General features: G+C 41.8%; 1 protein-coding gene across 1 annotated transcript; it reads right to left on the bottom strand.

Annotated features, from left to right (window-relative positions):
- Positions 1 to 4,226: 4,226 nt before the first annotated feature.
- LOC137312916 (probable G-protein coupled receptor 139) lies at positions 4,227 to 5,063 on the bottom strand. The gene has a single exon (XM_067979289.1). The coding sequence runs from the start codon at positions 5,061 to 5,063 to the stop codon at positions 4,227 to 4,229; it is 837 nt and encodes a 278-aa protein (XP_067835390.1).
- Between the last annotated feature and the right edge of the window lie 7,070 nt (positions 5,064 to 12,133).

Raw genomic sequence — 12,133 nt, 5'->3', positions numbered from 1 at the left:
CTTCACTTTCCATCTTAATGAAGAATTCTATCATGTTATGGTCACTCTTCCCTAAAGGAACCTGCACAACAAGATTATTAATCAACGCCTTCTCGTTGCAAATACACAATCTAGAATAGCTTGTTCCCTGGTTGAAGGAGGAAGAGAAAGTGAGAGAGAAATTGAAAGAGAGACAGCGAGAGAGAGGTGGAGAGAGTAGCAGAGAGTCATAGAGAGAGAAAGATAGGGAGAGAAAGAAAGAGAAAGAGAGAGAGAGCTAGGGAGACAAGGCAAAAAGACATGGAAAGAGAGACAGAGAGAGAGAGAAAGAGAGAGAGAGACACACACAGACACGGGGACACACAGAGATGCACACACGCCGACAGAGAGAGAGAGACGGAGACAGAGAGAGATAGAGGGGGATGGAGAGAGAGTGTGAGAAAAACAGAGTGTGACACGGAGAAAGGGAGAGAGAGACAGAGAAAGATAGGCGGATAGAGAATCAGACAGAGACAGTGAGAGAGAGAGAGAGAGAGGGAGAGAGAGCGAGAGATGGAGAGAAAGGCGGATAGAGAATCACACAGAGAGAGTGAGAGAGAGAGAGAGAGAGGGAGAGAGAGCGAGAGATAGAGAGAAAGGCGGATAGAGAATCACACAGAGAGAGTGAGAGAGAGAAACACAGAGAGAAAGGCGGTTAGAGAATCACACAGGGAGAGAAGAGAGAGAGAGAGAGAGGCCGATAGAGAATCACACTGAGACAGTGAGAGAGACAGAGAGAGACAGAGACACAGATACAGTGAGAAGGAGAAGCAGAGAGAGACAGAGAGAGAGACAGAGTAAGAGACAGAGAGAGTGAGAAAAAACAGAGAGTGACACGGAGAACGAGAGAGGAAGGCGGATAGAAAATCACACAGAGACAGTAAGAGACTGAAAGAGAGAGAGAAAGGGAGGTCGGGAGACAGAGAGAGAATGGGAGATAGAGAGACAGAGAGAGAAGCAGAGAGAGAGAGACAGATAGACAGAAAGAGAGGCAGACAGTGAGAGACAGTATCAGAGAGAAATATAGGATACGATTGAGAGGGACATAGCGAGAGAGAGAGATATACGGGGTGAGAGGTATCCAGAGAAAGAGATGGAGAGAGAGCCAGACACAGAGAATGAGATAGAGAGAGAAAAACACATGGGCACAGAGACGCAAAGAGAGAGGCACACGCACAGAGACAGGGAGAGAGATAGAAAGAGAGTCAGAGAGTGTGAGAGTGAGATACAAAAGTAGAGAAAGAGACAGAAAGACGGAGAGAGAGGTACAGAGAAACAGGCACAGAGAGAGTGGCACAGAGAGAGAGAGAGCAAGAGGCAGAGAGGCAGAGAGAGGCACGGTGAGACAGAGAGGGAAATGCAGAGAGACAGATGGAGGGTCGGAAACAGATAGAGAGAGTATGTGAGAGAGGCACAGAGGCGGAGACAGAGAGAGAGAGATAGATAGAGAGAGAGAGAGACATAGAAAACAGAGTCAGAGAGAGAGTGTGTGATGCACAGAGAGAGAACGGGAGAGAGAGAAAGAGAAAGATACGTAGAAATATAGACATACAACGAGAGAGAGGGACACAGGGAGTGAGAGACACGGAGAGAAACAGAGATAGAGATCGATTGAGAGAGACATAGATAGATAGATAGAGAGACAGGGAGAGAGATCGATACCGAGTGACAGAGATAGATATATACAGAGACAGAGACAGAGACAGAGAGAGAAAAACAGAGTCAGAGAGAGAGACAGCATGCAAAGAGAGAAAATTAAAGAGAGAAAAATGGCAGAGTTGAGGACATAAAGAAAATAGCGAAAAAGTGTAAAGAGAGAGATAGATGAAAAGAGAGTGGCAAGACAATGGAAATAGGATGGGGAGGAATGGAAGGCAGTAAAACAGGATACTGAGAACGGAGGTGGAGGCAGAAAGTAAGGTTAAGAAATAGGAAAGAAATATGAAAAGACAGAGAAATTAAGAAGAGAAGAGAAAGTGGAGAAGGAAAGAAAGAGGGGAGAGAGAAAATAAAGAGTGCAATGCTCACCCCGTACAGGGCGCTGCTCCCACTCGACTGCACATCGTCTCAGACCCTCGTCACACTCACACCATCCTATAATACACTTTAAATACCTGCACAGTGAGACAGCGAGTTTAAAGATAGACACAATCAAACATCATCATCTCAGCCCCAGGACATTAAGATATTCGTGTCCTTTCCTCCACTTTCCAGCTCAGTTCCGTGATTGCTTGTTATTATCCAGTTTGGCTCGGTTCCTTATTCTCTCTTTTCCCCTCTGTCCTGCATCTATTCCGGTTTCCTCACAAGTTTCAACCCCTCAGCACTCAATCTGTCTCCGTGTTTAGATTAACCAATTAGGCCCCTTGGCGAAGTTTCAGAGTACACATGGCCGACTGCATCATGCCACGGAGATACCAAATCACTGTTTTCCCTCAGGGATCAGTCCTAGCATCTATCCTTTTTTAAACTGTACTTAAACTCCACGAGACCAGATAACGGAAATTAATTTCTGCTGATGACAGTGCCTTTGTTACTGAAACTCGTGAGTTTTCTACCCTGTCAACCACACTCACTAATGATATGAAACGCATGACAGAGGACTGTCCGAAATGAGGTCTTCATCCCAGTATCACAAGGACTGTGAGCTCCATCGTACATTTGCTCTCTGTTCGGGTCTCTCCTGAAATCATTATAAACTTTCGTCAACTTTTGAAAATTGCAAAATTGAAGCCCACGGAATAAAAGAGCAGAGGCAGCACGGATACTAAATTGGCTAAGTGACAGGCAACAGAGCCTTGTGGTGAACGGTTGTTTTTCGGACTGGAGGAAGGTATTTGGAAATATTCCCCAGGGGTTTTACTAGGAGAACTGATTTGTTGACATAGATTAATGATTTGAACTTGGGTATGCAGGCACAATTTCAAATTGCAGAAGACACAAACTTGGAAGTGTAATCAACAGTGAGGAGGATAGAAATAGAATTCAGGAAGATATAGAGAGACTGGTGCAATGGCGGACACATGGCATCTGAAATTGAACACAGAGATATGCGAGGTGATTACATTTAGGCAGGAAGAATGAGGAGAGGCAATATAACCTAAATGTTACAAATCTAAAGGGGGTGGAGGAACAGAGAGACCTGGCGGCATATGTACACAAATATTTGAAGGTAGCAGGACAGGTTGTGAAAGTGTTTAAAAAATCAGACTGGACCTTGGGCTGTAAAAATAGAAGAATAGTGTACAAAAGGAAGTGAGTTATGTTGAACCTTAATAAAACAATGGTTCGGCCACAACTTTAGAATTGTGTCCAATTATGGGCACCGTACTTTAGGGAGGATGTGAAGGCTTTGGAGAGGGTGCAGAAAAGATTTAATAGAATGGTTCCAGGGATGAGGGACTACATTTATGCGGATAGACTGGAGACGCTGTGGTTGTTCTCGTTAGACAAGAGAAGGGTAAGACGAGATTTGACACTAGTGTTCAAAATCATGAAGGTTATAGATAAAGTAAATGGAGAGAAACTGTTCCCATTGGTGGACGGGTTGAGAATTAGCGGACACAGATTTAAAGTGATTGGCAAAAGAACCCTCGACTACATGAGGGAAAACATTTTGACCCAGCGAGCAATTGTGAACTGGAATACGTTGCCTGAAAGGGTGGTGGAAGCAGATTCAATCGTGGCTTTCAAAGTGCAATTTGGTAAATAATTAATGGGAAAACATTTGAAGGGCGACAGGGAAAGTGTGGGGAAATGCCACGAACTGGATTGCTCTTATAAAGAGCCGGCAGGGGCTAGATGGGCCGAATAACATGCTTATGCGCTGAAACCATTTGTTGATTCTATGATAATCCCAAAATGCTTGCTGGAATATCGAACATTGTTCATTTGTAATCGCAGAGACCGCAGTGAATGATTGGACAAACTAACAGATGGCACTTAAAGAAAAGTTCTGCCGAATATAGATGACGCTGAAAAGGCTCCTTTATTGTCCACGCCGAGTTACTTGGGAAGATGAAGGTGGACATCTTGTGGGGTGTATATACAGTAACCATTGTGCGTCATTTTGGGAGATTGGATGTTCAGGGAAGAGGATGAATCGAATAGCGTCCAAGTAAGAATTAATGTCAGGAAGTCTTCCATTCTGTAAATTATTTAATTAACCTGACAATTAAAATAAATGGATATTTCACCACATTCTTCAACTACTCTCTGAATTTAGTCTGTGTTATAGCATAAATACAGGTGTTTGTACAACAGCTCAGAAGCTGAAGTATGAAACCCATTTCTTGTACGAATTTAGGGAGATATACAGAGGAATACCGCATAAACCACATTCGCTCAGAAACTACAAACACCAGAAACAGCGCCCATAACAGGATAAAATTCCCCGAGATAACAAACAGTAAAATGATGGATTTCCTTCGGTTCTCCATCTCTGGGTCACGGGGACTCTCTCCCCTGCTGTGACCCCGGAGTCTCCTGCGGGCTCTGCTGGCCACTAAAATGTGTCTGACAGTTGAAGCATTGAGCAACAGAATCAGAACAAATGGGACACCCGGAGTTAGAAGATAATGGAGGAATTCAATGCCTGCCCATATCTGCGAATATAGTGCACCGCTTGTCACACCACAGAACCAGGGGCTATTGGATAACATATAATCACCGTTATAGAAAAAGTACCAAAAAATATTCTTTGAACAGAACAGAACAGTCACTGTTCCTAAAACCACAGCCGCCGTTCTCTCGGTGCAATAATTAGTTTTCAGCCTCTGACAACAAATGGCCACAAATCGATCAAAGGTGAAAGTGACGGTGAACCAGACAGAACAGTCAGTAGCTGCATTAAGCAAGACGGCGTGAATATTACACACGGGAACGTGGTATAGAAAAGTGAACTGTGGACGATAAGTAATGGGGATCTGCCTCAATATCAGATCATTGATAACGACCAATAGATCCGCCGCTGCCATGGCCACCAGGTAGCGAGTGACACATTTGGAGAGTCCGCACTTTCCACGAGACAGGACAATGATCGTCATTAAGTTAACTGCAATTCAGCGGGAGACAAGCAAATTATAGTAAACACTCAGTACAAAGGCGCCCGTGTCACAGATATAATCATAGAATCAGAGTATTATAGAATCATAGAATCAGAAAAATCACATAATCACAATATCATAGAATCATAGAATCAGAGAATCAATGAATCACAGCATCACAGACTAACAGAATCATAAAATCAGAGAATCACCGTATTATAGAATCATTAAATCATAGAGTCTCAGGAACACTGAAACGTCGAATCATAGAATCCTGAAGCACAGAATGAGGCACTTCGGCCGATCGTGCTCCTGCCAGCTCTCTGAATGAGCCATCCTGTAAACCCACTCTCCACTTTCCCCAAAATTCTGCATTCTTTCTTTTCAAGCACATATCCAATTGACTATTGCACCTTAATTAAATGTGATAAATATATGTGCTCTCACTGCTCCAGTAATGTGTTATATTAAAAAGTGAAAACCAAGTCAATGCCTAGTGTAGTCTGATTGCATGGAGTCCATGCAGGATGATTTGACAACGCTGATGAAATCAATAGTAGCAACATTCTAAGGAACCTCTTTATTAGTTTGATGGTCGTGCTCAGAATTTGACTGTGATATTTGGGCAAGAGGAAACTTTCTATTGGAGAAACAGATGAGAGGGTCAAAAATACATCAATCTTAAACAGACAAGACTAATATTTCTACAATAAAAAGGAGCGACGAAGTCGTAAACATATCGCCACCACACCCAGAGGTAATTATGGGATGTGGAACGGTTGCTATGTAAGGTGAAAGTGGACATGAGGCACGGACAGGAGAGGAACTATTTGGGACTTAAAGTTGATCGTATACAGAGACTTCAACCAGTAATGGAATAATTAGTAATATCACAACCTTCTCATCCAGTGTTTGCAATGTGGAAATTGTAATTCATTTTAAAGGCCGACTGTCAATTTATTTTACAAATAACGTTTATAAGAATGATCAGTTATTTCAAACAGTCTGACAACATTAAAACATTAAAGATCTGAACACAGGAGCAGCGCTGGGCTTCTGGGTTTTATCTGTTGGTGATCATCAAATAGTTTAACGAAATGAAACAGGGAATGTGCTAAAATAAAACATACATTTAGTTTATAATCCATCGTACTCCAGTATGAATCGTGTGGTTACATATCCATAAAATAAAGAGGAAAAAATTAATTGAACTCAGTTGTATTGTGGAATAGCAGGAGATGGTCGAAAATCAGCGTGAGACTCGCTGATAGACCCTTTGAACCGTGCCAGACTGCTCTGGTACTAAATGGTTATTTCACAGCAATGATTGGAGCTAGATCCACTGCAATATCATAAAATGAACAATTGACCCTGATCCATGTTGCACTTGCATTCCTGTCCTCAGCATCCAGGGGCAGTGACACTGGTGCAGTGACGGAGATGGGGAGAAGTGAGGCAGCTGACGGGTACTGAATCATTCCTCCCACAACCTGAACCACATGGAGCTGGATTTAAAGGTCCCTGGCAAACTCATGCTAAGAATTTGTGAACTGACACAGGTTTCAGTGCAGAACAAAGACAGTAATCTGATGAAGGCAGGGAATCGTTCGGTGAAATTGATGATTTTAGAACATCAAAGAGTTCTTGAACCACGTGGAGCAAACAGCAGGAAATCAGGGAGGACTATTCATTCAGCTGATTCCAGTGAATGGGTGACTGTCGAATAATCGCAGCGAGGAAGCTCGAGTATTGCATCAAACACAGGAAGTGGATCGCGGAATTATTCCAAACACTGCAAGAGGAGCGCGGTATTATACTAAAAACCAAAAAGGCGCGTATAATTACACGAAATATAATAAGGGGAGCACGGTATCACACCAAAGCGAATCGGAGGCGCGCAATATTATGCCAAACACAGTAAGAGGAGCGCGGTGACACCATATATCATAAAGGGAGCACGGTATCACACCAAAGCGAGTAGGAGGCGCGCAATGTTATACCAAACACAGTAAGAGGAGCGCGGTGTTATACCAAACACAGTAAGAGGAGCGCCGTATTATACCAATCATAACAAAGAGTATCGTCATATTATATCTAACACAGTGAGGTGAGTGTTCTGAATGTAACATTTAGCTGGATATCATGTGTTACATTGGTGACAGAATCAATAACTGGAAATAGAGGCTTACCAGGAACCCCAAAAGCGGCGACGAGGGGATAGTAAATTACATGATCAGTAATACAGTGAAACATGATTTATAGAATTAATAACTGGATATTGGGACTTACCAGGAACACCAACAGCAGCGAGGATGGGATAGTAAATCTTTTGGAAATCGTAAAGTGTCGAGAGTATCAGATATTTTATCATGAAGAACGAATCCATTCGTTCAGTTTGTTGGTGGACTGCTGATTCCTGTTGATGCTGGAGGCGATGCTCTGCTCACACTTTGAGATAAGATGATGAATTAAGCGCCGTATTTAATGTAGAGAAAACCTCTCCTGGGAGAATTGTATTCCATGGTGATGGATATTAATCACGTCATTGAACAAACAGGTTACACTAACCACTGTTACACTAACAATTTTCACTGGTATTGCAGAAAGGTATAATCCAGCGCTATGATGATCAGAATATAATCTTAATAACTTTAGAAAGAACAGAACATGAATGTGAAATTCACGGTCTTGCAGCAATTATACCAAGTGACACGTAAGAATTACTGGATGATAAAAGACCAAGATCCATCTAGTTCACCTTCAACCATCCTGATACAATGATAATGGTGTTGTTGACGAATCATAACAATCAATCTCTATCAATTAGACTACAACAGACCCAGAAATAACACGAGGAAAACCCCAGTTGTGGAGAGCTTTGGGAACCATCAGTCCAAAGTCACCCTTTGAGCCTAAATATGCTACACTTACCACATGTCATTTCTCAAATTATTCATACATTGTACACCAAAATACTATTTTAAAATTTAAATCTATCAAATTTACATTTGAATGAATCAATACTGACTGCTTCACCTACTCCATAGTGCATCTGTTCCATAGAGGTATCACTCGCACACTGAAATATTATTTCTGCAGTTTAGTTTTGAATTCACCACCCTTCAAGCGCAGGTCATGTCCTCTGATACTATGTTTCTGGAAAGGTGCAATACCTTTTCATGGTCCACATTATCTAGTCCATTTAGATTCCTAAAACCTGGAATCAAATAAACTCTCAACCTTCTCTGTTCCAGGGAGAACATATACAATTCACATAAACGCTCCTCAGAACTGAATCCCTCCATCCGCTCACTCATTCTGGTTGCTCTCTACTGTATCCATTCATCAGCTGCAGTATCCTTTTCCTACTGTGGCGACCAGTAGTGTAAACAAATTCTAATTGAGGTCGCAGTAATGATTTATGAAATGACAGGGTGACCTCTCCATTTCAGCTCAAAGTTGACCATTTAATACATCCCAACAGTTATATTATTCAGTGTCAACGAGCATTTTTACGACAGCTTCAATTTATTGTCAATCAGGGCTGACAGATCGCTTTCATTTTCCATGCTTATTATTCATCGTACACTGATAGAAACACAGAATGACACAGCACAGGATGCAATTCGCCCCATCGTGCTGTGCTGTCTCTTTGAAAGAGCTATTCAATTCGTCCCAGTAATCTGCTCTTTCCCCATAGCCCTGCAAAATTGTCTACTTCCAGTATTTATCCAATTCCCTTTTGAAAGTTATTATTGACTCTGCTTCTACCATTCCAGTTCATAACAAATAACTGCGGATTTTCTTCCCTCAATTCACATCTTGTTCTTTTGTCAATCACCATAAATCTCTGTCTTCTGGTTAACAACCATTCTGCCAATGCGAACAGTTTCACATTATTTACTCGACCAAAACTCTTCATGATTTTGAACAGCCCTATCAAATCTCCCCTTAATCTTGTCTGCTCCAAGGAGAACAAGCTCAGATTTTCCAGTCTTTCCACGAAAGACGACCTCATAACTGGTACCATTCTAGTATATCTTCTCTGCACTCTCTCCAAGGCCTTGAAATAATTCCTAGAATATAGTGCTCAGAATTTGGAACTATGCCACAGCTGGGGCCCAACAGGTCCTTTATAAAAGATTAGCAAAACGTTTTTGCTTTAGCACTCTATGCCTCTATTTATAAAGCCAAAGATCTCGTGTGTTTTTTCAACAACCTTCTCAAATTGCCCTGCCAATACTTGTATAGGTACACCTTTTCACCTGTCTGACTAGATCGTCCTCAAGTCTGTCACTATCTTCCTCACTGTTCAACACATTTCCGAGTTTCCTGTCATCTACAAACTTAGAAATTTTCAGAACATCGGAACTGGAGTTGGCCATTCAGCCCCTCGTGCCTGCTCCGCCATTTGATTAGACCATGGCTGATCTGTGATCTAACTCCATTTACCTGCCTTTGGCCCATAACCCTTCATACCTTTGGTTGACAAAAAGCTATCTATCTCAAATTTAATTTTAACAATTGAGCTAGTATCAATTGCTGTTTGCGGAAGAGAGTTCCACACTTCTACCACCCTTTCTGTGTAGAAATGTTTTCTAAACTCACTCCTGAAAGGTCTGTGTTTAATTTTAGACTGTGCCCCCTTCGTCCAGAATCCCCAACCAGTGGAAATAGTTTCTCTCTATCCACCCTGTCTGTTCCCCTTAATATATGACAAACATCGATCAGATCACCCTTAGCATTCTAAACAAAAGAGAATACAACCCCAATTTGTGTAATCTCTCCTCGTAACTTAACCCCTGCAGTCCGGGAATCATTCCAGTAAACCTGCACTGCACTCCCTCCAAGGCCAAGATGTCCTTCCGAAGGTGCGGTGCCCAGAACTGCTCACATTACTCCAGGGTTTTGTATAGCTGCAGCATAACTTCTGCTCCCTTGTACGCTCGTCCTCTCGATGTAAAGACCAGCATTCCATTAGCCTTATTGATTATTTTCTGCACCTGTTCATGACACTTCAATGAACAATGTACCTGAACCCCGAAGTTCCTTTGGACAACCACTGTTTTTAACGTTTCACATTTCAAAGTGCCCTGTTCTATGTTTTTTTTGATCCAAAGTGGATGACCTCACATTTGTCGACATTGAATTCCATTTGCCACAGTTTTGCCAATTCACCTAATCTATCAATATCCCTTTGTAATTTTATGTTTTCATCTACACTGCTTACAATGCCACCAATCTTTGTGTCATCAGAAAATTAGATATGAGACTTTCTATGCCTTCGTCTAAGTCGTTCATAAATATTTCGAATAATTGAGGCCCAAAGACGGATCCCTGCGGGACTCCACTAGCCACATCCTGCCAATGTGAGTACCTACCCATTAACCCTACTCTCTGTCGCCTTTTGCTCAGCCAACTTTCTCACCAAGTCTGTACTTTTCACTCGATTCCCCGGGCTTCCATCTTAGCTAGCATCTCTTATGTGGGACTTTATCAAATGTCGTCTGGAAGTCCATATAAATAAAATACATTGCCATTCCCTTCTCCACTACTTCAGTCACCTCTTCAAAAAATTCAATCAGGTTTGTCAGGCACGACCTACCTTTCACAAATCCATGCTGGCTCTCTCTGATTAATTGAAAATTCTTGAGGTGTTCAATCACCCTATCCTTAATTATAGACTCCAGCATTTTCCCCACAACAGATGATAGGCTAACTGGTCTATAATTCCTTGATTTCCCTCTCTCTCCTTTCTTCAAAAGCGGAGTGACATGTGCAATTTTCCAATCTAGAAGGACAGTTCCTGAATCTAGAGAACTTAGAAAGATTATAATTAGAGCACCTGCAATGTGCTCACCTACTTCCTTTAAAACCATCGGATAGAAACCAGCTGTTCCTGGGGATTTGTCACTCTTTACTGCTATTATTTCCTTCATTACTGTTATTATACTTATGTTAATTTTGTTGAGTCCCTGTCCCCGATTCAATATTAGTTATCTTGGGATTTCTGGCATTCCATCCTCTTTTTCTACTGTAAATACTGAGGCAAAGTAATTGTTCAACATGTCCGCCATTTCCCCATTGTCAATGACAATATCCACGCTTTCAGTTTTTCTGGGGCCAACACTGCTCCTGACCACCCTCGTTTTCCTAATATAACTATAAAAGTTCTTCGTATTGGTTTTGATATCCCTTGCAAGTTTCTTTTCATACTCTCTTTTGCAGGTCCTACTATCTGTTTTGTGACACTTTGTTGCTCTTTGTATCTTTCCCATTCACCATGATCAGTGCCATTTTTGCCTTTTTGTATGCTCTTTCCTTTTGTCTTATACTGTCCCTTACCACTTTATTTGTCCATGGCTGTTTTTTTTTGGCAAGTAGAGTTCATGCCCCTCGGGGGAATACACAGATTCTGTATCACGTTAAATGTTTCTTTAAACATTTCCCACTGATCATCAGTCGTTTTACTCATTAACAGATTTGCCCAGTTTACTGTGGACAGTCTCTGTCTCATCCCATTGAAGTCGGCCTTACCCAAGTCTGGAATCTTAGCAGCTGATTAACTTTTTTCCGTTTCAAACAATACATTGAACTCGATCATGTTATGATCACTATTGGATAGATTTTCACGCAGAGTTGAGCTGTAAACTAAAGCTGGTTCATTACTCAATACTAAATCAAGTATGGCTTGCCCCCTTGTTGCCTCTTGGACATACTGCTGTAGAAAACTATCCCGGACACACTCAAGAAATTCACGACATTTTTGACAGTTGCTAGTCTGCTTTTCCCAATCTATTTGAAGTTTAAAGTCCCCCATTGAGCCCGCTTTGGCTTTGTTACAACCTTGTCTAATCTTTGCATTGACACAATCTAGCACTTCAGAACTGCTGCCAGGTGTCCTATACACAACTCCCACGATAATCATAGATCCTTTCCTATTTCGCAATTCAACCCATAATGTCTCTGTTGGCTGCTTACCCCTCGTTATATCCTCCTTTATCATTGAAGTGATTTCATCTCGAATCACTAAGGCTACTGCTTCCCCTCTTCCATTTTCCCTGTCTCTC

Source organism: Heptranchias perlo, unplaced genomic scaffold (genome assembly GCF_035084215.1).
Source record: "Heptranchias perlo isolate sHepPer1 unplaced genomic scaffold, sHepPer1.hap1 HAP1_SCAFFOLD_44, whole genome shotgun sequence".
In the NCBI taxonomy this organism is placed as follows: Eukaryota; Metazoa; Chordata; class Chondrichthyes; order Hexanchiformes; family Hexanchidae; genus Heptranchias; species Heptranchias perlo.
Note: the sequence above shows the minus strand (reverse complement) of the source record. Positions and strands in the feature narration are given on the sequence as shown.

Excerpts from the sequence above, each read along its gene's own strand:
- LOC137312916 (XM_067979289.1), bottom strand. The coding sequence starts at position 5,063 with ATGACGATCATTGTCCTGTCTCGTGGAAAGTGCGGACTCTCCAAATGT.